At 44.3% G+C, this 27,431-nt stretch overlaps 2 protein-coding genes across 12 annotated transcripts in view; both read left to right on the top strand.

Annotated features, from left to right (window-relative positions):
* The window catches only part of LOC306942740 (signal-induced proliferation-associated 1-like protein 1), a 113,615-nt gene extending 102,589 nt beyond the window's left edge, over nucleotides 1-11,026 (top strand). For 2 of the 3 annotated variants that reach the window (XM_079528783.1, XM_079528782.1), the window contains 6 exons: nucleotides 202-364; nucleotides 1,169-1,373; nucleotides 1,597-1,749; nucleotides 4,778-4,901; nucleotides 5,168-5,246; nucleotides 6,074-11,026. In XM_079528783.1, coding sequence (XP_079384909.1) covers nucleotides 202-364; nucleotides 1,169-1,373; nucleotides 1,597-1,749; nucleotides 4,778-4,901; nucleotides 5,168-5,246; nucleotides 6,074-6,217 — 868 coding nt within the window. In that variant the 3' untranslated portion in view covers nucleotides 6,218-11,026. Of the gene's footprint in view, nucleotides 1-201; nucleotides 365-1,168; nucleotides 1,374-1,596; nucleotides 1,750-4,777; nucleotides 4,902-5,167; nucleotides 5,247-6,073 lie in introns of those variants that run through there. The other variant, XR_013792331.1, reaches the window with a different exon arrangement.
* Nucleotides 11,027-11,609: 583 nt separating this feature from the next.
* LOC306942746 (regulator of G-protein signaling 6-like) overlaps nucleotides 11,610-27,431 on the top strand; it is a 133,420-nt gene continuing 117,598 nt past the window's right edge. For 8 of the 9 annotated variants that reach the window (XM_079528798.1, XM_079528796.1, XM_079528795.1 and 5 more), the window contains exons 1-4: nucleotides 11,943-12,062; nucleotides 13,003-13,111; nucleotides 13,359-13,462; nucleotides 20,109-20,552. The gene's annotated coding sequence lies outside the window, so the exon portion shown is untranslated. Of the gene's footprint in view, nucleotides 11,665-11,942; nucleotides 12,063-13,002; nucleotides 13,112-13,358; nucleotides 13,463-20,108; nucleotides 20,553-27,431 lie in introns of those variants that run through there. The other variant, XM_079528791.1, reaches the window with a different exon arrangement.

The following is a 27,431-nucleotide window of genomic DNA, read 5'->3' as shown; positions in this document are numbered from 1 at the left end:
CGATGCTATTGTCAGCATTCAACCAAGTGTAAAATCAGGCACAGGCCAAAATACATTTTCAATATAAATCTTAAATCATTATTTAGTCGACTAAAAACTAAAACCTTTCTGATGACTAACTTATGACTAAACCTAAATGGAATTTTATTCCAAAGACTAAAAAACGACATCTAAGTGAAGTGTGCCGTCTCTTGTTGCCAGGCGTCACCAGAGCGATGGTCTGCTGGGCGGTCAGCCGCAGCTCCGAGCCAACCTGAGGGGCTCCCAGTCCCCCCAGCGCCAGGCCCCCAAATCCAGCCTGGAGGAGGACCTCAAGAAGCTCATTACACTGGACAGCCCTCCACCTACTGCCAAGGAGGACAAGGTAACTGGCTGCCTGTTTGCTCCCAAGTCAGCAAGTGTTCCTCTTAGTCTTTGGATTCTTTATTTGTATTTCGTAATACAAACGGAAATTCCTCCTTCAAGACATCCCTGTTTTAGTATATATTGCTGTCGGGAGGAAACCACCCAACTCCATTTTTGAGGTTTTTGATTTTGTTTGTTTGTTGCATAAATCAGTGCTATTGAACACCTTTTACGTCTGTGTGTTGGTTAAAACAATATTGAACCAATGAAAAGTAGTAAAAGTAAAAAGTGCTTCGGACAAAACATGTTAACTCCATTAGACCCTCAAACTGTGTGCTAAAGCAACTAACTCCACCACCTCTCCCCCTATCCTGCAAGTGACAACACCAACTGTGACGAGGCAATATTGCTTTGTTTTCAAAATATATGGTTTTCTTCATTTCCTGAAAATGTTCTGTATATTTTTTATTTTCTGAAAAATGACCATTTTGGAGTTAGGTGCTTTCTTCCCGACAGCAGAGATATGATAGTTTGTGTTCTGAACTTGCGGATAGACTACTTTACATAGATAGTGCATTACATTCACCCATTCACACACACACATTCATACACCAATGGCGGAGGACACCCATGGAAGGCACTACTGCCCATCGGGAGCGATTAGGCGTCTCGCTCAAGAACACTTCGACACTAACTCTGGGAGAGCCCTGGTTCCCAAGAGGCCGCCCTACCTCTGATCACTTGCCGATATGGTGATTTTGTGGAGGCTTTTTTTGCCTTTAAATAACCTGCCTAACACTCACGTCGTCTCTTGTCTCCCAAGCCTGTGTTCCCGACGTCCACGACCAGCCGGCGGTCCATCCAGAGAACGCTGTCCGACGAGAGCATCTACAGCGGCCAGAGGGAGCCATCCTTCTGCAGCGCCGCGCGGGACACGCCCAGCGACCTGCTGTTCAGCTGCTCTACCATGCCTCGCTCCCCCACCGCCCGCAAGGGGCCCAGCCGAAGACCCTCGCACAAATCCCTAGGTGAGAGACCCCCCCATACTGTGTATCACACAAACTTTCTCTGAATTTCAACTTTTTTTTTTCTTTTTTTTTTTAAACTTTTGTCGCATCACTTCGTAAACATTTGAACCTACACATCACTTCGTAAACATTTGAACCTACACCAGTCAAAGTTGACTGGTGTAGCCTTGAGTGGGTTCTAAATGGCCCCATACCGGTGTGTAACTCGTGTTGTGTGCACCAGGGGACCTGTCGGCTCCAGACATCTCTGCACTGGAACAGGAGAGGAGGAGGCAGCAGCAGATGCAGGACCCCGGCCTCATGCCCCTGCCCGGCACTGGCTCTGATGGCCCGCTGGACTGGGCACATCTGGTGGACGCCGCCAAGGCCTTCGAGGGTAAAGTGCATCTATTGAGCTGTCAGCATTACAACATTTCATGGGACACTTCACCCTTTTTGCAAAAACAATATATGTTAATGACGTTTAGAAGAATTAGAACACTTTCCTGGGGTCTTTGTGTGTGTGTAATATGTATTATGTGGTTTTAGATATTTTAGATTTTTGCAGTGTCCAATTGTCCATGATGTCACAGCCACTACTGGGCTCACTTCCTTCCTGGACTACAATTCCCATAATGCTTTGGTGCGCTGCTCCTCCTTGTGGATAGGGGGAGGGCTGTATTACTGAGACATGTAGTCCAGGAAGGAAGTGAGTCCAGTGTCTGTGACATCATGGACACTGCTAACATTTTAAATATCTAAAACCACATATTACATACATAAAGACCCCAGGATAAGTGTTCTAAATCTTCTAAATGTCATTAACATATATTTTTTTGGCAAAAAGGGTGAAATGTCCCTTTAAGCTGTTAATTCATTGTCATACAAATAATTGCAGATTAACGATTTATAGGGATATTTTCACATTCAAAAAAACTTTTAAGTTGCTTGATTCAGTATTTAGATATTTGATATTCATTTTAGCTGCCAAGCCCCTTTCCTATGCAAACCCATTGTAACTTCAAACTCCATTTTAACCATGTTAGACGGTAAAACACCCGTCCTTTATTCCGGTGACTCACACCTGAAATAGCAGATCTACAAGCATCAGCAAGTCCATGAGTAAATGCTGCTCTATGGTAACAGGGCTTGGCGCTTGTTAAGCAGTTATTAAGGTAACTTAAAGGAAGTCTGGCTTTATGGCTCCTGACCAGCCGATCTACAAGCTATTGCATCTGCTATGTTCACTATTTCTGCATTACGCTGTTGTGCGCTGAATAGATTTGTAAGCAAATCGTCTGTCAGGTGGAAACCTCATACATGTACTGTATGTCCAAAACTGTTACTTTTCAGGATTCAAATAAAAATATGGCAATAGTATCTGATCCACAAGCTCAAAACGCACCGCTAAGCTACTTTTGACTATTTTGTGTGACGCTGTAGTTTAATCAAGTAGGGCGTTAAATTACAAAAAAACCCGAATATGCAGTTCTGCTTTCAGTTCTAACGAGCAACAAAATAATTGTTGTTGCAGCCCTAGAACAGACGGTGTGATGAGTGTCTTTGATGATGCTGAAGTGTTTCTCATGCATTTCCTGGAGGGAGGGAAGCTCACCTCCTACGATGCACTGAGCTGTGCAAGTGCTTTGTAGTTCATATACATTTTCCTGAACTTTATCCAATATTCATGTGCTGTGCCAGCAGGCAAACGCTCACGTGAGAGATGAGACATGTTTAATGACAATTGACTCCTCCTCTCTCTCTCTCTCTCTCTCTCTCTCTCTCTCTCTCTCTCTCTCTCTCTCTCTCTGTCGCACACACACTCACACAGAGGGAAGGATGGGGTGTCTCTCTCCCTCTCTGTGCTATGATAAAAATAGTCCCTGTGATAATTAATGACCCAAACACACTGCAGAATATGGTCACACGACAACACAATGCAACGATGCAACACAACACAATCACACTATCACACAACACAATGCAACGGCAGCACACAACGATAAAATATAATCACACTGCACTTCGTAGTAGCACAGCACAACAACAACACAGTCAAATTGCCCAGAATATAATAAAGTATACAAAACAATCCGCTGTGCATCGTTCTAAAGCTGCTAGCACAAGGGACTCCAGTGAACCCAGCCAAACTGTTGCTACATTCTACTGTCTTCCAAAATAACAGCTTGTTATCTGTCCAGAAGAACTGGAGCGGACTTTATAATCCCTCAGCAGCTCACGCTGTTTTATTGATTGATTGATTGATCCTGTTTGTCTGTGTTTGTTTGTTCCCAGTGTTTCTTGGTGGTTTTCTTGCATATCGTCTCTGTCGGGCGGAAACGTCATACTGTATGTCAAAAAAAGGTGTAATTTTCAGGATTAAAATTCAAAAACAGTAGATGTAGCAGATCTGCAAGCTCGAACCGCGTCGCTTCGTGCTTGTGGATCTGATACTTTTGTGTGGAGTCAAGTAAGACGTTAATTCCCCCCCCCCCCCCCCCAAATATGGGGGGGACATTAAAAATAAAATATGGAGATCAGAGGTTTCTGCCACGACAGCAGCGATGCACCGTTGTTGACAGCAGCAGAAGAGGGCAGTGCTGTTCTTCCATTATTTCACTCCACATATGGGCTTACTGTGTGTGTGTGTGTGTGTGTGTGTGTGTGTGTGTGTGTGTGTGTGTGTGTGTGTGTGTGTGTGTGTGTGTGTGTGTGTGTGTGTGTGTGTGTGTGTGTGTGTGTGTGTGTGTGTGTGTGTGTGCGCGGGCGCGCGGGCGGGCGGGCGGGAGTGCGTGCGGGCGGGCGGCCGGATGAGCCAGCTTACTGTTTTAAACATATAACCACCCACACACCCGTTGTAACTGCCACCGCTAATGCAGTAGGGTTCTGACATGTTTTGGACACTTTTGGTGCAGATGTGCCTTATCACCACGCTAAAATCAGCCTTTAAACAAGCGCTGAACAGTGGCCGCGTCTCTGTTTCGGCTGTTATAGGCAGTTTGTCTGTGTGGAGGAGGAGGTGCCATGTGTATCCTTAAGTGAACATGAACTGTCAAACCCCTTTATATTTGTCTCCTTGTAAAATGAATTGTAATTTGTGGATTCAAATAAAGAAATCGAAGTGTGTGTGTGTGTGTGTGTGTGTGTGTGTGTGTGTGTGCGTGTGTGTGTGTCCATATACGTACATACAGGACTAAAACTCTATTTTATTTTAGTTGCAAAATAGTGTCATGCAAATAGTCAACCAATATACAAGCTCATAACGTGTTGCATCACAACACATTGTGAGCTTGTAGATCTTTAATGACATGAACCAAAATACAAAACAATTATATTTTTCATATTCAATTAAATTGCAGTTTGATTAACTGTTCTCCCCTGTAGTCTTAAATGTAAGTCTTTGTTTCCTATGTCTATGTGTTCAGAGCAGAGACTGGTGATCCTAGCAGCCCAAGAGGAGGAGAACTCCAGGGCTGACAGCGCGGCGACCACCTCCAGCACCCAGCAGGCCGAGCCCCAGACAGCCCCCCACAGACAGCCCTCACCTGGGTAGGTCACCTGTACAGCACGAGGTCCCTACCTGGGCCCTCATCAAACCCTGCTGTACACTCAAGTTACTGCCCCTGCTGCCATATATGGAGCTGACCTGTTCTGACATTCCATATGTTGACCTGACCTCATCAAACCCTGTACACTCAAGGCACTCTCCATGATGTGGTGTGTTCCTCTACAGTCTGACTCTCCACAGTGAGAGTCCAGCCTGTCTCGTGGGGAAGGTTTACTTATGATGTGATGTGGTGTGTTCCTCTCCACAGTGAGAGTCCAGCCTGTCTCATGGGGAAGGTGAACCAGCTGGAGTCCATGGTGAAGCTGCTGCAAGATGACTTGAAGAAGGTGAGAGCTGTTTCCAAGCTTTGTACTGTACCTTCATTCCCTTGTTGTTGTTGTTGTTCTTGTTCTTTTTATTATGTCAGCAAGTACTAGAGCCATGACTTATAGTGCAGCATGTTATTTTATGCACTCAATACTTGGTCTGGGATACTTGAATGAATTATTTAATCAATGGGGCGTGGCGTGAAGGTGATCAGCCTGTGGCACTGTTGAGATGTTATGGATGCCCAGGTTTGCTTTGATAGCGGCCTTAATCTCATCTGTGTGGTTGGGTCTGGTGTCCGTCATCTTCTCTAAAATGCTCCGGGTAGATGGCTGCGTTGACTCAGGAGTGGCACAGTGGACAAAAAGCAGCAGATGCCATATGGCACCCCAAATCATAAATGACTGCGGAAACTAAAGGCCATAGATAATCTGTGTTGTATAGTCATTGTCTCAGGAAGATGAGAGACACCAGACCCAACAATACAGATGAGCTTAAAACACTGCCAGAGATGTACGGCAATTAATAAATAGTATCACGCTCCCCGCCATTGCTGTAGATGTGCAGCAATTGGTCTTTTACAGTGTTTATGATCGATCGAGTCGTGATGCTACTTACATTAGCACTGGGTTGCTAGGTGATGTTGTCAACAGCAATGCAGCGCGCCATCTTGAACTGCGCACACACCCGCACCCATTGTATCTGTTTCTTTCGACCGCCTTTATCTCCAATTCCTTGTCCCAGATGGTCAACACAAGGTTTATTTGATGGCCAACGGTGTGTGTGTGTGTGTGTGTGTGTGTGGGTGTGGGTGTGGGTGTTGTTGGGTTATTCTTTTCGCCACCAGGAGATGGATGCAAAGACATCGCTGGCGGTCCAGGTGCAGAGTCTGCGGGAGGACAACCAGCGTCTGCAGGAGGAGTCCTACAGCGCCTCGGCCAAACTCAAGAAGTTCACCGAGTGGGTCTTCAACACCATAGACATGAACTGAGTGGGTCTTCAACTCCATAGACATGAACTGAGTGGGTCTTCAACTCCATAGACATGAACTGAGTGGGTCTTCAACTCCATAGACATGAACTGAGTGGGTCTTCAACTCCATAGACATGAACTGAGTGGTTCTTCAACTCCATAGACATGAACTGAGTGGGTCTTCAACTCCATAGACATGAACTGAGTGGGTCTTCAACTCCATAGACATGAACTGAGTGGGTATTCAACTCCATAGACATGAATTGAGAAGAGACTCAACCCGACACACCGCCTCTGACATAGAACACAGACAACGCGGCCCGACTCAATGTTGGACTCATCAGTCGACACTGCCTGACGACATAATGCCACAACATCCTCCAAAACCATCGCGAATAAAACCGCCTCGGCGCAGACGACGAGCCGCGGGGAAAAAAGACGACGTATTATCGACGCAGCCCACATGACTTTGGATCTTCTACGCCGACGCTAAGACAAACTCGCCATCCTTCTGGCGACAAGAAGGGATTGTTGTTATGTACAGTCTATTTCGTGGGAAACTTAAAAAGATGTTGCAAGGAACCCGAGGAATCAAGAGAAAGGAGTTTGGACAGATGTGGTTCTGACAGATGTAATGAGCATGACGTCACTTCCCTTGGGATTTTGCTGAGAATTGATGCTCCTTTGTGTCCAATTTGATGGTTAGTAAGGTGTCCTTGCATGACAGAAAGAAAGATTTATGTTTAAAGTTTTAAGTTTTTTATTAAACCTAAAAATTCAAGTGGTTCTCAAACTTTTTAAATTTCCAGGATTCCCAATTCCATATGCATTAGGGCCATGGACCACCATAACCCTGAGAGTGTACATAACGGGTCCATTTGGTTCCATCTTTACACTCTCTTGAGTTACAGACCTCTGGTTCATAACTATCAATACCTTTGCTGGGGACCCCCTGGAACCCCCTCAAGGACCCCTGGGGTTCCCGGATCCTCCCTTTTTAGGTATGTCAATGATGTACGTATAATCCCTGTGGTTAGGCCTCTGTCAAATGCAAATTCTTAAATCAACAAGAAAATCTAACAACTAAATTAAAGCACAATGCATCTTTGATGCAGGTCTGGGTTGTGTGGTGAATCTGGTGATGTAACTCCAAATATCGCAGAGATATTTTTCAATAGTTGGTGCCTCGGAGTCGTAGATACAAAAATGTATTATGCAAAATCTTCTCCCTATGGACATACATTGCATACCATTGCGTGAAACAGGTCTCGAAGTGTACAAATGGAACCAAATGAACCCTTACAGATCTGTAACTGAGTTACAAATGGAACCAAATGAACCTTCACAGGTTTGTAACTGAAAGTGTACAAATGCAACCAAATGAACACTTACAGGTCTGTAACTCTGAGAGTATACAAATGGAACCAAAAGGACCTTTACAGGTTTGTAACTCTGAGAGTATACAAATGGAACCAAAAGGACCCATTCGGTTCCTTTTGGTTCAATTTGTAGCTACTCAGAGTTATAGGGGTCCTTGAAATTAAAAGGTTTGAGGAACCACTGCTTTAAATAAATAACAGAATTCTTGGTACTGCACCTGGCTGTAGCAGATCAGATAAAGTTTTGAGTTGTTTGTATAGTAACAAAGTTAAGAATATGTAGTATGCTCCCATGTGCTTCCTTTTGCACCTTCAATCAGAAAAACAACCTATTTTGGAACAAATGAAAACATTGGAGACAATATCTGCTCCGGGGTCCAAATGGGACCCTTCTGGGTCTGAGGATGACTGTGAGAGTGTACAGTCGGAACCATTGTTAATCTTTGGGGCCCCCCAATCGACACTGTACAATTCTCAGCAGAAATGTTACTTTACAGACCCGCCAAGGGTGGTCCCCGTCGGGCCCTATGCGTTGAGAACCAGTGAGGGTAGAGTATGGGTACAGAAGATGTTCATTTGAACCCTGGAGAAGACGGGTGAACACAGGCGGCCTCGTATGGGCCTTGAAAAAGATGATAAAAAAAAGAATATACTAGTAATAACTGTGAGGTGAAAGTGCCTGTGTGTTGTTCAAATTATAAAAAGAGTATGTACTTTGTGTATCAAAAGTGTATAATGTCTAGAGGATTCATGCAAATACTGTAAAACTCACAAAGGACTACTGGTCACAAGACTCACGATGAGCTGACGAGAAATATATAATTATGAAAACAAATACTATGTAGGTGCCATGATAATGATAAAAGACCATGAATTTATTTTGTAAATAATACATATAATTAAGGTGTATTTTGTTACCTATGACCTGGACACTCTATTAAAGAGTATTTTTTTGACAAATAATTATAATGAGAGAGCAAACTAAATGCCATTATGCCAAATACATAATGTCAAATACAGTCTTCTGTATCAGGGGATGGCTGTGTGTGGAGAGACTCTGTAACTGGAAACCGATTTGACTGGAAAGAAAGCTTCTAAATTAATGTAATAATTCTAATTATGTATTCTTTTCCTGAGAGTAAAAGATTTGTGGTCCCAGCCGTGGCTATAACTGTAACTGCACTGACTTGCTGGACAGTGCCACCAAAATGATACATGGAACCATTGTCCCTCTTTCATCCATAGCAGTAGTTCTCAAACCTTTTTTTCTTTTATTTCAAGGACCCTCATAACTGAGAGCGTACAAATTCCATTCCATTTGTAGGCTCTCAGAGTTACAGCCCTGTAAGGGTCCATTTGGAACGCCCTCAAGGAACCCAGAGGGTCCCTGAATTCCACTAAGGCCCCGTTTCCACCGGAGGCTGAACCGGTTCGGTTCTTTTTTCCACTGAAAATTAATTGGTTCAGAACCCTAAATGTTGGTTCGGAACTGGAACCAAAAAATGGCCGCCGGTTCACTGAAAGCACCAAGGTACCAAGAATCTAGAACGGAACCAGTTCTAGAACCAACCAAACTTTTGGAGGAAAAGGGTCCTTTGAGAACCGCTGCTCCATAGCATGGTAAACGATTTGTCACGAGAGAAATATGACCGTTAACGCTCCTTGTAGATTGAATCGGTACTATTATTATACAATAATGCGAGGACGCGTAAAGACATTTTTGACGAAATTCCCTGATATTCCAGCTCTTGAGAGTTGTACATAGTAGGCTTAACCTAATAGCCGTTATAGAACGGCATCCTGTGCCATAAATAGCAGATCTACAAGCTCATGCGCATCTGTGATAAATTGTGAGCTTGTAGATCGACTTTATTGGCATCGCGCAACAAAGTAAACATCAGGCTTAAGTCTGCTCCCAAGCCCTTTCCACTTTTCTTTTTAATAGATCAGAGACCGCGGGAATATTATGAGATATGATCCATATTTAAACCCTCAATACTGTTTCCTTTTTTACCCTGATGATTCTGTACAACCTGTGTATATATAAGAGAGAGACGTCTGATGATGATGCTCATCTGAGTTTGCACCTTCTTTTATTTTTAGTTTTTTATTTCGTTTTTAAGACTTGGCTATTCTTCGTACGCAGTTCTGCTTTTAGGCCTGATTTGTGCTTCGTCACGTGACCGCCTTGTAGATCGGCTATGTTCAAGACGCGACACAAATCGCACGACAAAGTACATGAGGCCGTGTCCACAGAGAAGCCTGTCCGCCATGCATTTCCATGGTAAGGACCCGCTGGAGTGCTCCTCCAGCACTATCAGCACTCTCGGGGGCCTTAAGCCCAAACCACACCGACAGGGACTCCTTGTATGGGACAAAACCGTTTTACGGTCAACCACACCAATGGTGTGGTTGACGTTTTTGTCCCAAGGAGTCCCTATACCGGTGTGGTTTGGGCTTAAGGCTTACTAGCCTGAAAACCAGACGAATCTGCCACAGGAAAATCCCTGACAGTGATATTAGTCTGGCCATGCCAGCCTAGGGCCTTACCCCCCTTATGCCTTAAACGTTTTTGGTATTTTATTTCACAACTTTGAAAAATATTTAAGCTCACATGTTGTGAGTTGTACTGTAGAACCGGGCCATTTTTGCTATTCTTAAATGTTTTTCAAAATAGTAAAAAAAGAGAAAGTTTAGGCATAAGGGTTTAGGCATAAGGGTTAAGGCGGTGCGCAATATAGGGATCTCTGGACATGATATTGTCGCTGTCGGGTAGAAACCTCATACTGTATGTACAAAACTGCAAATGTTCAGGATTTAAATTTCAAAACTGCGAAAGTAGCAGATCTATAAGCTCAAAACACGGCGCGAAGCGTTTTGAGCTTGCGGATCTGCTACTTTTGGTGCTTTTGTGTGACGCTGTTGTACGATACTAATGTATAGCGTAGTCAATATACGAAAAAAAGTAAACACAAAAGGTTAAAATATGGAGATGGGAGGTTTCTGCCCGACGACATCGCTCCTCCAACATGATTTCGGAGCATAAATCAGGGCTTATTGTTTTTACACCATCAGACATCAACAGGGGACAGAAAAAAAGAGGCAGGGGGTCGGGGGATCACGTCATGCAGTAAAAGTGAGTCGCAGGCTCTCAAACTCGAGACAAAATATGAGCACACGGCATGCCACAGCCTCCCTTTCCCCTAGCCTGTTAATGCCTACTTTATACTCTGTAGTACTAAGGTGTCGCTTGCCAAATAAATGACTGATCTACACGCTATACTACCCTCGTACGATGGAGCGTAAGATAAGCCTTACACAAAACAGAGTGCCCTTGTTGCACCTTCATTTCTTGACATGTGTGAGCGTGACGGCATGTGTTTCTGTTTCCTTTGAGATGTAATGTGTAAAAAAAAAATGTTTATATCTATTAAAGATATTTTGTTCAATTTGACTTTTGGTCTTTGGAGCTATACAGACTTAACGCTTGGTGATAGGTTGTATTGTCTTGGTGAGAGACGAATACTGTTTGTCTGATGTCAGCAGTGGTGGAAAGTAACTAAGTACATTAGCTGTACTGTACTAATTAGTACAATTTTGAGCTACTTTTATTTTACTTGAGTATGTAAAATTTTCTATACTTTTACTTCTACTTTTCCACTACAATTATTTCAAAAACTGTAGTTACTATTTACTTTGAATAGTATTACAAAACATACATTAAACATTTATATATATTCTGGCCATTTTCAAAAGATTTGTATACATTTGAAAACTTGTGAAATGGGACATTCTGCAGAATGAGTATACTTGTGGTACCTTATTATAAGTACATTATGATACCAATACTTCTGTACTTTTACTCAAGTACAATTAGAATTCTGTGCTAGAGTACTTCTACATTGCAGTAGATACTGTAACAAACTTGAGTACTTTTTCCACCACTGGATGTCAGTATAGTTCTCAACCTTTTTGTGTACTGTAAAGGACCGCCACCTTGACAGTCCACAGACGTTTTGACAGTCTGGAACGTGGAACCCTTCTACTACCGCACGGGCCATGCCAGTACATTCAGAGTTACAGACTGGTAAGTGGTAAGGTATACATTTGGGTAACTTCCTAACTATCAATTATTTAGCTGGGGACCCCCTGGAACCCTCAAGGACCCTGTGGAGGCGGGGACTCGAGTAGATAATCTGCATATCCCAAAGTGCTGCACCAATCACAGTCCTCACAAAATAAGCGATCGCACAGTGAGCTACACAGCTGTTGCTTCTACGCCAATCACAGCAGCCCACTCACCAGCTTGACAACATTAGCGGACAAAACACATGTTAGCATCGTAGCTTTCTGGTGGTGGTGTGTAAGCATTGTCTACTACTACAGAGTCATATCTAAGGCTCTGGTCTACGAATGCCTAGCCTACTACTGCATATCATCACCACTGTAGCCCATGTGTAAAAGAATGAAGCAAAGCAATTACCAGTAAGCTGACAAATGTTTTCAATTTATATTTAGAGATGTAATTTAAAACTCATATTAGCATGAGTGCAGGGGTCTTCAACAGTGCCGAATTTGAATGTGATAGGAACATTTTGAAAATACGCATTAACATGAATCCAAGATAGGCCCAAAGATAATTTGTAAAACAAAATTGAGGATGGATGATGCTGGTGCTGTCAAACAAATCTACTGTATGAAGTCATCCAAGTTGCACTTAAAAGAAAACAACAGTGGAATACTTCCCAGGTTTTGCGCTGGGGGGGAGAAGAGAAGATAGCAGGTGTACAAATCTCGCACTTGCAGTATGGCACGGTCGACTGACTGTATACATAACTGCTATTTTTGACAACCTCTGGTCTAAACCAATGTTCTAAAATTTAAATCATCAGAGTTCTCTGAAAAACATAAATTATAGCTAGATGCTTTCTCAGTTTGAATAGGTTAATACTAGGCAACACAATTTCATACAACACCGGGGTCCCTAATTCATCTCTCTCTCTCTCTCTCTCTCTCACTTAAGGTGTCCTTGGCCTGAAAAACATCCAAGACCCCTGCTGTTAGAGTCTATACCTCTCTTCCACATCATTTTAAATGCCAAGGACCGCCTTTAACTCTGACAGTATACAAATGGACCCTTAAAGGATCCATCGCTTCCATTTGTATACTGTCAGAGTTAGACTTGCAAGGGTCAATTTAGCACTTCTCCCCGCCTAAGGAGTCCCTGCGGACCCCACTTTGAGAACCATGGGGTGTAGACAGACGGACAGTTAGAACAGAACAGCAGAAGGACTTTGTGTCAATTTAAGCTTCATCCGCCGCCTACACCCTGAGGCCTGATCTTGACATTTACCGAATGAGATTAAAAAATGTACTGTATATGTGTGCCACCATTTCATGTGCTTATCGTGTCTTCCTCTGACAGATACTTTGGATTAAAGTGGGATGATCGTTCCCAGACGTGACTGAAGTGGCTGAGGTCGTTTCCCCCTCTCTTAATGCAGCTCGCCGTCCCCATCATCATGGTTCCTACAGTAAGTACACTGATTCTCTCAATGTGGGGTCCGGGGACCACCATGAGAATCCAAATGGACCCTGACATCAGTGGTTCTCAAACCTTTAAGTAGTAAAGGACCCCAAATTGTATTGTAAATGTATTTAGCCATGGGGCCTCATCTGTAAATGTTTTGTGCCAAGGATTTTCAGAAGAGAAGATTTGTAAATCAAATCAAAATGATTTGATGAAAAAATAAGTTCCAATCTAATTCTCTCCCCAAAAAGATGTAACAGATGTACAAGCTTGCGGCACGAAGTGACACTATGAGCTGGGGACCTCCTGGAACCCCCCCCCCAAGGACCCCACTTTGAGAACCACCACCTTACAGGTCTGTATAACTTTGAGAGTCTACAACATGGAATCAAATGGTATAAAATGAATTATATGAAATCGCCAAATTGTCAATTAGAGAGGCAGCCATTGTGAAAATAGATGAACTACAAGCTCACCACACCTCGCTATTTAATGCCTCAACTCTTACAATTTCAAGTGCTTGTGGGGCGTTCCCAATTATGAGTATGTTGGGCCATTGGGCCACTGGGTGGGCTGGTGAGGAATACTGAAAGTGCAGGGCAGCCCCCAAAGGCCAGTTAATAGTTCTCAATCTCGTTCACGTTAAGGACCCCCAAATTGATATGTATTTTGCCGCAGACCCCCATCTGAAAATGTTTTGTGCCGGGGACCCCCAGGAAGAAAACGTTTTCCCGGTTTCCCCGGGACCCTACTTTGAGAACCACCGGTGTACGGCTGCGTGACTAGTGTACAGTGCTCATCCTGATGATGAGCAGACATGCTGCTGTGTGGCTGGCTGTGAACAGGCTGCTTAATAATTCAGTCTGTAATGCAGATTACAGCGCAGTTGACCCCCTTAAAGCAGCTTAGAGATCTCTGTCTGTTTGTCTGCATGCCTTTCTGTCTGTCTGTCTCTGCCAATGTGTCCGTCACCTTGTCGATGGCATGTAGGATATAATATAATGACATGTCGGCCCCCTTCGGAGCCCGCCACGAGACCGGGGACACACTGCTGGTTGCAGGTCAGTGAGTAGCAGTGTGTAGTGTAGCGTTTCCAGTCGTGCATGCAATGCAATGTGTGCAGGGGGGGATGGGCAGATACATGCATCCTACTACTGTATCTACCTATCTGCATGCCGCTGTGTTGGTGAACATGCAGAGCAGAGAGCCAGAGGTTGCTAATATAACAATCGTCTTCTCGTCGCAGGGTTAGTGTAAAAAAGGCTTTTATTTAAAAAATAGAGAGAAAACGTGCGCACGTTCCCGTCATTTTGTCGTTTTTTCGCGAGAAGGGAGAGGATAGAGATGGAGGAAGAGCAGGAGAGGGGTCAAATTGTCAAATGATAACCAACATATATACATACTGTATATTGACACTGTCGGGGCAGTATTTCAACTTTTTTTTCAGAGTTCACTGTATGTTTTTAATCATTTCTTAAATAATAAAAAAGGAATGGTTTTGGACTTACAAGGTTTCCACACGACAGCATGGAACATACAGATGGTGTACTCTATGTAGTAGCAGATGTGTACATGTGTGTGTTTAGAACATTGGCATCGCTGCTGTCGGGCAGAAACCTCTTATCTCCATATTTTAACTGCATGTGTTTTTTTTTGTAAATTAATGCACCATATGATCATATTTCGTAGCATCACACAAAGCATAATAAAATAACGTGCCGCGTTTCGAACTTGTCGATCTGCTAGTTTTTTATACTTCGAATTTGAATCCTGAAAAGTAACGCTTTCAAAGACGTACATAAACACGTTGACACTGCGACTGTGGCTCAGGAGGTAGAGCAGGTCGTCCAATGATCCGTGGGTCGGCGGTTCGAATCCCGGCTCCTCCTGTCTACATGTCGAAGTGTCCTTGGGCAAGACACTGAACCCCAAATTGCTCCCGATGTGCTGGTTGGTACCTTGCATGGCTTCCGTCGCCATCGGTGTATGAATGTGTGTGTGAATGGGTGAATGTAATGCACAATCTATGTAAAGTGCCTTGGATAAAAGCGCTATATAAATGCACCATTTACCATTTACTGCAGCAGAAAAGCTTAATCCACAGTAACAAAGTTCACATCCACATAAGGTAAACACGTAAATCCATTGGGTTCCTTCCAACCTTTTTTTCCCTTCCAACCCCCCTTTCTTACGTTTGACAGAATACCCCCCCCCCCCCCCCCCCCCACACACACACGCATGTATTCTTTCAGGCATGTTAACCATTACCTGTTATCATGAAAGCCAAGAAATTCCTTACCAATAAATGTTTTCACCGATGTGTTTATAAATGTGGAACAGACACATTGCTGTTCCTTGGAGTGGCTGCACCACTCTAACATCTTTTGAATATAGCAGATCTCACAGCTTGTAGATCGGCTATTTTCAAATGACCAAAATGTGTATAGGATTGACGTGGTTAATGTATGGTTTGTCATAATAATCATCTATAGAGTTGGTAGTGCTGTCGCCTCACAGCTAGAAGGTCCTGGGTTCGATTCCCGCTGGGAACGCTGTGGGCGCTGGAGGCGTGTCCTCTCCTCTGCGTCATCAGTGCCCATACCCGAGGCGGGGTTGGCAAAAGGGCCTTTCTGTGTGGAGTTTGCATGTTCTCCCCATGTCCCCTAGGGTAGGTACCCTCACAAAAACATGCAGTAATCCTGGTCTCTAAACTGCCTCCCCCTGGCCAGCCGGGGAGCCTGATGGAGGGGAAAGGAACTGGTTGGAATAACGTGTTCCTTCCACGCGCTACGTCCAACCAGGGAAACTCCCCCCTGTCAGGTGTAAAGGAGCGACTTGGACACTCATGCATGAAGGAAGCATGAGTTCAAGTCTGTTGCTCTCCCCAGGTTGGCGGAGGGTGTGTAGAGCCCAGGATCACATTAGATAATTGACACGGGTGAAAAATTGGTTACAAAAATCGTGGGATAAAAACTATTAAAATAAATAAATAATAATAATAATCATCTATAATCTACAAAATAACTAACTAAAGTGTACAAATAAATCATCATCTGCGAGAGTGAGGTCTAGCCAGCACCAACTTGGGATTCCTGAATCGCTGCCCTCTACAATTTCCTATCCAACATCAGGTTCTTGAGCTCTGCAGTGTTGTCAGCCTAGCTGTCACGCCGCAGCACGTCTACATCTTTCCCCTCCTGGCTTTGCCCTGGGTTGGCTCCCATCGGGTCAATTTACTTGCCTCAATTAAGTTCTGGGTGCCTGACGCAGTGCCCTGCCAGCCTCATCCTTCTCTCTCTGACTTTGTCCGTGACCCGTGGTAGGTCCCCATAGAGGTCCACATTTCTGATGCGGTCCATCTATGTGACACCTAGTGCCATTTGTAGCATTCTTGTGTAGACTCCATCCAGGGCTTTTTCCTGTTGTATTGTATTTAAGGGTCCATCTCGGCCCCTTACAGCAGTACTGACTCCAAAAGTATTGGAAATACATTGGAAATGCTCAAGTAAACTACCATTACTTCAACATTTTACTTAAACTTAAGTAAATCTACATGGTTACTTTCCACCACTGCCTGTCTGAGATGGCTGGGGGGGTGAGTTGTTGATGTTTTGGTTTTCCCCCCTGAAGAAAACACTCCTACACGAATTGCAGTGAGAAGGGCTTTTATCTCTGACTCGAGGGCCTGTCTGTGGCGCTGCATCTGCAGGAAAAGGATTGGATGAAATGCAACTGTCCTGGTGCTCTCAAAGTGGGGGCGGCCCACGGGGGTCCTTCAGGGGGTTCTCACTTCCCAGCTAAAAGATTGATCGTTTGGAACCTTATCTGTAACCCAAGAGAGTTACAGATCCCAGACGGGTCCATTTGGTTGTTACACTCTCAGAGCTATGGGTGGTCTGTGGTCCTAATGTATACTGTGGTCCATAATGTGTCCTTCAAAAAAAAAAGGTCATGCCAGGTCATTATTGATCTGGCATTCTATAGTTTGGATGTACGGATATTCTACTGTTAGACGGATGATAGGTTCTTACTTTACTCATGATCCTAGATGACAATTTCTGTGCATTTGATGTATATTACCCTGGCTGTGGTGTTATCGCTTACTGCAAATCGCTCTGGATTAAGAGCGTCTGCTAAATGCCTAAATTGTAAACAGGACAGGGTGGAGACAAGACCTCGGCTAGAAATGCTGTCCATGGTACTGAAATGGAGGGACAACATCATGCATAAAATGCAGGGGTGAGCATTTGGCTAAAACATAGCAGATCTACAAGCTCGCAACACGTCACATTTTGATGAATTGTAAGCTTGTAGATCTGCTATCTTTTTGCCATTTATACATGACGTCTTCCGTTCAGCACCATGGACTTCGCTTCTAGCTGCAGGTGTTTGCTGATTAGGTGTAGGTGAAAAAACAACTGTTTAAGTGGTTATCTCCTTGAACCCCAGCGTCCTTATTGTGGGGAAAGCCTTTCGCAGACCCTCGAATAAAGTCAAAGTAAGTCAAACTTCTACTTAACCATATAAACCCAAAGCACCCGTATAGAGGGTATGCGCGTGACATCATCAAACCCGGAAGTTATGTAGGAACACCTACTGAGTGGCAAAAAACTACTTTCTGGCCTTGACAGCCCGTACATCCGAACAGAAAACTTGAATTGGATTGCATTAAACGACGATAAACAACATTAAACTCACTTTGTCACTCATTTTGCCACTCGATTTTGCCATTCACTTTATGCATGTGCATACCCTCTATTGCTCCGACGTGTTGTTGTGAGCTTATCGAGCGAGCGGCTATTTTCAGACGAAGCTTTTTCCACAATAACAGAAATCTCACTAGTATATAGCCCTGAGGGACTCCGGTCAACCATAAGTGCTTAATGACAACTGGTTAGCTGGTTCTGTAAAAAAATAAATACAAGAATGTGCGTGCGACGTGCATACTTGCGTGCGTGCCTGTGTTCACGCTACAGCACATGCATGCACTCACAAATTGGTCATGCCATGTAGAGCATTTGTGGAGTGTATTCCTCTGGGGGAGCATTTGGGATCTCATTTATCACGGGAAGGGAAAGCTCCATTCATTGGGCTTTGCCATTTAACCCATTCAGGCCTGACGTCGATTTTTTTTTTTTTAAGTTTTCTAAATCATGACAATTTTCGGAAAGATTTGAGGCACATTTTAACGATTTTTCAAAAATAGCAGATCTACAAGTTCATAGCGCGCCACTCGGTGGCGTGCTATGAGCTTGTAGATCTGCTATTTTTCAATAGCTAAATTATAACAATGTTTAAAACACCAAAAGGGGTTCCCGCCCAGAAATGGGTTAATGGTTAATAACGTGACATGGATGCGTTCCAGGTCTCACTGGATTAAGCTTGAATGACTCCAGAGTTTCCTTACAGGGTGAGAAGAAAGAGCCTGATACAGAGCAAAATGACAAAAGGGAGAAACATTTTATTGCAACAGTGAGTGAACTCCTCGGGGCTACAAAATGGAACCACGTCGCGGACTCTGTACGGTCCATTTGGTTCCATTTAAATGAACGCTGATGATGTGACTGTGCATGTTTGCCACGCTCGAGCACCAGAAGGAAATGGAATAATAAATCACCATAATGGGACATAATGGAGCCGGACGGTTAATAATGATTGAATAATATTTTAACACCGTGCCGCATGACTGCATTAACCCATTCAGGCCTGACGTCGAAATTTAAAAAAAAAAGTTTTCTAAATCATGACAATTTTCGGAAAGATTTGAGGCACATTTTAACGATTTTTCAAAAATAGCAGACCTACAAGTTCATAGCGCGCCACTCGGTGGCGCGCTATGAGCTTGTAGATCTGCTATTTTTCAATAGCTAAATTATAACAATGTTTAAAACACCAAAAGGGGTTCCCGCCCCAAAATGGGTTAATGGTTAATGTGGTTAAACGCTAACGTGACATGGATGCGTTCCAGGTCTCAATGGGTTAACCACTTTATTTACTTTATTAAAGATCTCCACGTGTATGTACAGATGAAAATCTGAATCTGTCTTAGTAAAACAGACCCGCGCTCTACTTAGTGTGCTCTCTTTTCTCCCCTCTACAGTGTTTTTGAGCCCCTCCTAGGCCCAGCTTTGTGTGTGCGTGTGTACCCCATAACCCATAGCTATGATTTGATTGGCTGAGCACGGAATTGAGGATAAAAATCACACCCGTGTGAAGTGAGGGGCGCTTACATCATCATACATCATCTCATCCCAAGTGTTTACACACTTTTGTCTTCAATGTTTGTGTTTACACACTTTTGTCTTCAATGTTAGTGTTTACAGACCCTCAAAGCTGGACATAGGTTAGGAGGGGCTAGTGCCCCTCAAAAAGTGAGGACAGAAAATTGAGGATGCCAATAAGTGATTGGCCGGAATGTGATGATGTATGATGATCGATGTATGATGATAAGAGCGGGTGTGATTTTTATTTCTTCAAATAGATCTATAAGACTGCTATACTCGCATCGGAGCTGTGAAAATGGAAAATGTGTTTTTCTCTCGTAATTCACGTGGCTTGATTCAGTATCCCAGCTCGTGCTTGCATGTTTGCATTAGCATTTCAATACACATCCTCCTAATGAAACCTTTCTTATTTTCAGCATCAGTGCTCGCTGCTGTGTGGTGTGCATCCCTCTTTCTGTTCTCTGTACATCCAAAGCGTGCTCTCTCTCTCTCTCTCATCTGTTCTTGCACCCCCTGCCTCACTTGCAATGTCCCCCTCTCTATTTCTACAGTATATCTATTTCTTCCGTCGCTCAATTTTCTTCTAATTCCTTCATCCCTCCCCCAACCAACACCAAGTCCAACCAGCTCTAGTGTGTACCACTCTCTCTCTCTCTCTCTCTCTCTCTCTCTCTCTCTCTCTCTCTCTCTCTGCACACTCACTCATCATATGCACGCACTCCCTCTCGCTCTCTCACTCACACTCTCTCTCTCTCTCTCTCTCTTGCTCTGACTCAGGCGCGCGCGGCAGACAGAGAGAGAGGGAATGAGAGGAGGAGTGCACACATGTGAGGAGCTCCCGGACGGACCGCTCTCTCTGCCCTGCTCTCCGCACAGCCTCGCTCTCCCTCCCAGTCAGCCGGAGCCGAGCTGGACCCGAGAGAAGAGGAGGAAATAGAGGACCAACGCTGCAGTGACCAGCCGGCTGCTCTCTCTCTCTCTCTCTCTCTCTCTCTCTGTGTGGTTCACTGCTTTCATCTCCTGCCTGTCTTCTTTATCCCCTCTTCTACCCCACGTCCCCCGTTACCCCTAACCACCCGACCCCCCCTACCCGTTCTGCCCCCCCCCCATTTTCCCTCCTCTGCCAATTACACCATGAACCTGCCTGCTGCTTGTTGCTAAGGGGAGCCAAACGAGAGAAAGAGAGAGAGAGAGTGGACCAGGCATCCTTTGGTTTCTAAGGTAATGCATGCTTCATGAGTACAACAGCTGGGATGTGTCACGCACAGATGTGGCATTTGGGCTGTTTGTGTGCCCGCCGGGAGGGAGGGAGTGAGGGGGGGCTGGGGGGCTTTTTGGGGGTGTGGGGCAGAGTACTGGACCAAGACCCCCGGGGGGGATCTGGTGTGTACGCTGCTGTTGTTGTGCTATGCTGTGTTGTGTTGTGTTGTTGTGATGTGTTGTGTTATGTTGTGCTGTGTTGCGTTTTCGCGGCATTGCGTGACGTCCCAAGTCCCAACTCCTTCAGTTTATCCTATTGAGGCACCAGCATCTGTGGAGGCTTGCTTGGTTCAGCTAATGCTAGGGGGCGTGTGTGTGTGTGTGTGTGTGTGTGTGTGTGTGTGTGTGTGTGTGTGTGTGTGTGTGTGTGTGTGTGTGTGTGTGTGTGTGTGTGTGTGTGTGTGTGTGTGTGTGTGTGTGTGTGTGTGTGTGTGTGTGTGTGTGTGTGTGTGTGTGTGTGTGTGTGTGTGTGTGTGTGTGTGGCTGCACGCATCATGCCTGCGTGTGTGTCTGCACACGTGCCTGCCTGTGTATCCGTATCTCTATCCGTGTTTGCATGTGTTTGTCTTTTAAATAGGTTTGCCTGGGCGTGCAGCACGCATGCAATCCCTGCGCCTGGCCTTGTGCGCTGGAGCGTGTGTGTGTGTGTGTGTGTGTGTGTGTGTGTGTGTGTGTGTGTGTGTGTGTGTGTGTGTGTGTGTGTGTGTGTGTGTGTGTGTGTGTGTGTGTGTGTGTGTGTGTGTGTGTGTGTGTGTGTGTGTGTGTGTGTGTGTGTGTGTGTGTCAGACATACGTTTTTAATTAGCATCCACCCTGGGCCTGCTGTTGGACATAGATCTGTAGGCTATGCATGGTCAGTCTGTCAGGAATGAAGCCGTTCCCTATACTTCACTGGTACTCAAAAGTGTTTCGTGGACCCCCAAATTTATATGTAGGCTATTTGGCCCCGGACCCCCCCACACCCTTCTGAAAATGCCTTGTGCCCTGGGGACCCCCAGAAGAGAAGATTTGTGTTAAAAAAATGATGATTCAAATGTTCAAAGAAATTAAGAAACGCCAACGTATTCACAGTATGGATAAAGTGGTTAAAATGACTGTGATGCTACATTAACTAATTTATCTGGGAACCCTCTGGAACCTCCACCAGGGCCCCCACTTTGAGAACCACCTAGATCAGTTTAACCCATTTTGGGCGGTAACCCATTTTGGTGTTAGCATTGTGTTATGCTTTAGCTATTGAAAAATGTGGCGCGCTACGAGCGTGTAGGTCTGTTATTTTTGAAAAATCGAAGAACCACTGACATAGAAACATAGCTTTTTCAGAAAACTGTCAGGATGTAGAAGACATTTTTAGAATCTGATCTCAGGTCAAAATGGGTTAAGCACTATAAAGATTTTTGTTTTTATATATAATTTCAAACATTCTGACACAAATCACAAATCTTGTAGTGGGGAGGGGGGCAGGGCATATTTTCTGATTGGGGGGGGGGGGGGTCAACGTCCAAATACATATTTATTTGGGGGTTCTTGACATGAAACGGTTTTAATGAAGCGCTGACTCTACAATTACAACTCGGAAGTGTGCTCAAGGGACCGTTTGGTTTGCCACACCATGTTGGCTGTTCTTTATCCACTTAAACCCATTTAGACCTGCTGACGCATCTGTGTCACCTCATTAACCATTAACTTTAGCTGTTGAAAAATCGTGAAACATCGTACAAATATATTTATATGTTCTTTCACAGTGAACGTTTTTAACTCAAATATTTGCTTCTGGGGGCTCCCTGGAACAACATATTTTCAGATGGAGGGGGGGGGTGCGCGGCCAAATACAGATAATTCTGTGTGTCCTTGACATGAAAAGGTTTGAGCACCAGTGCATCACTGATACGTTTTTCAGAAAACTGTCAGCATTTGGACGACATTTTGTAGAATCTGGTCTCGGGTCTTAATGGGTTAAACCCCAGCGTCCGTATGCATGGCGGGGGAAATAGCAGAACAACAAGCTCACAACGTGCTGCAGTGAAAGCTTTCCCCACAATAAAATATAAAATAATAAACAGAAAATACACTAGTGTAGAGCCCTGAGGGACTCCGGTCTGGTCAAGCAGCCATTCATGCCGTCCATATAATAACCATAACTCCTTGCTTGTATTGTGTTGAGGTCTTGTCTGTTTTGGAGGTGTAGTCCAAATGACTCAAAAACTTGCACTTTTCGGTTATTCTATACGATTTTTTTTCAAAGATGTTTTTTATTTATATGTAGCGGAAATCGCAAATCTGAATGTGTCGTGATGCGATGTGTTGTAAGCTAACAGAATATATACAGTAGGGCTTAAGTGGTTAACTGTGTTTGCGTGTGTGTGTGTGTGTGGGTGTGGGTGTGTGTGTGTGCGTGCGTGGCACATATTATGAATTGTTGCCACACCACGATCATTGTGAATTAAATTGTTAATAATGAACTGCACCGTGCCGCAGGACAACTAGAACATTACCACATTAACAAAGTTGTCAAAACAGCCTGGTTTTCCTTATCTCAATATAACAATGGTTGAGAGCTCCGCTAATACATTGGATGTGATCATGATTTATGAAACCACCAAGACCGAAGACAGTTCTTATTTGGCAAATTGGATGTCTCTTTGACATGTACACTAATTACAATTGCAAAACAATTGCTTGGATATTTGGCAGCTTAGGGGCACGTCAATAAGATGTGTGTGAGGAATACAAATTGTCGGACTGGCTAAAAGAAGGATACAAACAATTAGTGAAATATTGTTCTGTGTCACAGTCACTTTACATGGAAACATATCAATATTCATAATTGTTAAGAATGCTCGTGTCTAGCTTATGCAGACAATTGTAATCATTGATCTTGCATTGTACTTTGACTTTGATATATTTGAATTTTTTGCATGATTTATGTCTTTAATGAAAAATCCAAATAGGCCTAAGGAAATACTAACGTGTGTCTCAGGGGTCTTGTCAGATTTGAAGGGGGAGGGGCTGGGGAACAGTGTCCTACACAGCAGTGGTTCTCAACCCCCCCGTTTCAGAAACGTATTCAAAATAATTCTAAAATGTTAGATTAGCCTACTGTACAAGAACCCCAAAAGGGGTTCCCGTCCTGAATGGGATAATCATATTTGAACTGTAACCTCGGCGTAACCAGGCGTTCCACCTCGGAGGAAAGCCTGGTCTGTGTTACTAAATTGCCGTAAATTGTAGTCATCAGGCCGGAACTCTGAAACCAGAACTTCCTTTCCCTCAAAGGAATGCTGCTCTGCTCAGGCTATTTGAACTGGGACCCCGTAACCCTGTCCACTCTGACAAGCACTTGGAATGCAGGAGTTGAGACATTACATTTTGTTTGACTCGGTTCCAAGACCTACAAGCTCAAAGCGATATAGCAACATGAAGCATTGTGAGCTTGTAGATCAGCTATTTTCAAAATGTTTGCCCCTTATATTATTTGGCCAATGTTTGACCAGTTTTTATACTGTCTGTTGATTGCATTTGTTGCAGTAATGGTCTTTTGACTCTTTTCTCATTTCATTTATTTTGTCGGTATTAAAAAGGTCTTTAAAGTCCTTAAAAATGTCCCTTCCCTGTCATCTGGGGACCCACATGTTGAGAACCAGTGTCCTACAGGACCCCCCCTGCAGAGTAGAGAGGCAGAGATTAGCCCATACATCTAATGTGCTCAGACACCTAAAAGAGAGGGAGAGAGAGAGAGCGAAGCGGAGCTGTGTGCTGCACTCTCCTCTCTCCCTGGCCCTGATAACAAACAGTGTGATGATTACTTGTTCACTCATGCACGTCGCCGGCCACCGCTCTGTGCGGTGTAATGGATTTGTGCGTTCGTTCAACAGTTGTGCACATTGTGTGTGTGGGGGGGGGGGGACAAAGGCCACCCTTTCTTCTACATGCATGTACGTACGTATAGTACATGTATGTCTGCTATCTGTCAGTGGCGCGGGGTTGGCATTGGCACGTGCAGGCCACATGCAGCTCATTGTGCAAGGCCAGAGCCCCCCCCCCCACACACACACACACACACACACACACACACAGTCACAGTTCAATTCAAAGGAGCTTTATTGGACTGACAAAACGACAAACGTACGTTTACAGTTCATGTACATTGCCGAAGCAAGTGTCAAAATATAAAAACAGTTAGCATTTCGTGTGACGCTGTAATGTGATCAAGTAGGGCGATAATTTACGTAAAAAGTAAAAACATTTATAAATTATTATGGCTGTTTTTTGAGAATTTTCTCCTGTAATGACATGCCCGAAATAGGGACACCACGGGTTAATGTGGGGTTAAACATGGTGTGATGCTGATGTGGTACAGTGGTGCACAAAGTACTCAACGCCAGTACTTGGGTCATAGATAGGGGATCTGCTATTTTCACTATTATTTGAAATAGGCCTGAAGTGGTTCATTCATACCTTTTATTTTCCAACAAATGTAGTGGAATCCAAATTACAATATTTGTCTTTGAATGTATAGTGAAGTGAAAGTCATAAGTACCAGTAAGACGCCCTGAGGGCGAGAAGCGACCTTGTCGCGTGCACGCATCCGCCTGGGTGACGGCAGACTGCTGGGCTATAGCGCTGGCGCTTTGGCATGGGGGGTCAGATCAACATATGGAATGAATTCTGTACTGGCCATATATGAAGCGTGTCTTGAGTGTACAGGGTTTGATGAGGTCAGATCAACATATGTAATGTCAGAACAGGTCAGCTCCATATATGGAGATCTAAGGGTGGCAGCTCAGTGGCCTTGTGGTTAGAGTGTCTGCCCTGAGACTGGGAGGTCGGGGTTCGATCCCCGGCCGGGTCATACCAAAGACTCAGGACCCAGTGCCTCCCTGCTCCTCAGCATCAAGGGTTGGATTGGGGGTAAGTCCCTGCGACATACTAGCGTCATGTCCAGGCGGTGTACTTGTACATCAAGCTGCCTCACGCTACAGAAACAGGAGATAGGCTCCTGAGATAGGCTCCTGCCCCTATGGGCCCCATGGCTCGGCAAGGCTACTTACTACTTAAGGGTGGCAGCAGGGGCAGTGTCTTGAGTGTACAGGGTTCGATGAGGGCCCAGGTAGGGTCTGGCCTTACTTTTCCGGCCTGTCGAGAACTAATAGAGCACTGCACTAATAACTATTTAAAGCTGGCCCAGTCTAACTTCTGAAAAACGGCAGCGAAACAACAAAGATAGCCTTCATCCCCTGTGCATGCAATTTTCTGTTAGTAGCGAATCAGCAGCAAGCCTCCTTTGTTTTAAAGATATATTTTTTTGGGGGGGCTTTTTCTGCCTTTATTGATAGGTTGAACGTAGACTGACAGGAAATGGGGAGAGATCTGTGGGGGGGGGGGGGGGGGGGGGGAGACAGGCGGCAAAGGCCGTTGGGATCGGTAGTCCGCCTTTGTTTTAGATGGTACCCCATTAGCAAGTCTGCAAAGCCGTTCTGCAAAGCAAAGCCCCCCCTTCACCCACACGATGCTAATTTGCCCAGTCAATACTTTAATCCACGCTATGCACCTGCGGCCATATATAATGGCGTAACGTGTCACGAGGCGTGACGGGCTGGCGGCCATATATGGTAGCGTGACGGATCGACTGACGGATCGACTGACAGGTTTTGCAGGTTTTCATAGTAATCTGCGAGTCTGCGACCTATGGTCGCAATCAAAAAATACAAATTATTGTATTTTATTACAATATAACTTATACAATTGGAGTGGTTGTGTCTCCCTGCTCTTCTATTGAGACATTTAGATCATGTCAAAGGTCATGTCTCACCTAGACACAGGATCTGACACGAATTCTGACCTGGAGGTCAACATTTTATTTATCCCCTGAGCAAGCAGGCAGGCTCTATTAGCTCAATGACTTGCGTAGGAAACTAGGGTTCAAATCCGGGGCAGAAGATGAAAGTTACATAGTGCAGCTTTCAGTAAAGTTCTCAAGTTTAATGTCCTTTGTTACTGTCCACCACTGGCTATTTCCGCCGCCTGACAGCGGCGTACAGTGGAGAATGAATAATGAAGCTATTTCTGATCCTCCTCTCCTGTAATGACATGCCCAAAATAGGGATGCCGGGGTTAACACGTTATGACCCGAGGCCTTCTGAAGTAGTAGTTCTCAAACTTTTTTGTGCCAAGGACCCCAAAATTATATGTATTTGGCCGCGGACGCCCGTCTGAAAATGTTCTGTGCCAAGGGACCCCCCCAGAAGAGATGTTTAAAAAATTCTAATTTTTTCAACACTTTCAACTTTCAAGATATATATCTCTGCTCCCGGGAAGAAACTACTCCAAAAAATGTCCGGAAATTAAGAAAACAAAACAATATTGCCTCATCAAAGTTGGTGGTGTGACTATATTGTCAATTACTTGCATGAGGGGGGAGAGTTATTTGCTTCAGCAGACAGTTGGAGGGTCCAATGGAGTTAAGAGGTTTTGTCAAAAGCGTTTTTTACTACTTTCTATTGGTTCAATATTTTCGAAACAACACAGTACGTAAAATGTGTTCAATATTTGTACGTATTTTACGTAGATTTATGCAAAAAGAAAAAAAAATCAAAATCCTCAAAAATTGAGTTCGGAGGTTTCCTCCCGACAGCAAAATAATAGCAGATGTACAAGCTTGAAGTTTTCTTCAAAGTTTTCTGCAAAAACAGTTGCTATAATAATAATCTAAAATGACACGGATGCTTTCCCAGATAGAACGTGGGTCTAAAAAACAACATGGTGTGTTGCTGCTGTGCACCTGCCCTGTGTGGAGGAAGGAATGCCTTCTCTCACCCTACAGTCCACTCTCCTCTCTCCC

This window comes from Electrona antarctica, assembly GCF_951216825.1.
Source record: "Electrona antarctica genome assembly, chromosome: 18".
NCBI classification, from domain to species: domain Eukaryota; kingdom Metazoa; phylum Chordata; class Actinopteri; order Myctophiformes; family Myctophidae; genus Electrona; species Electrona antarctica.
The sequence above is the reverse complement of the archived record's forward strand: the minus strand, read 5'-3'. Positions and strand labels throughout refer to the sequence as shown.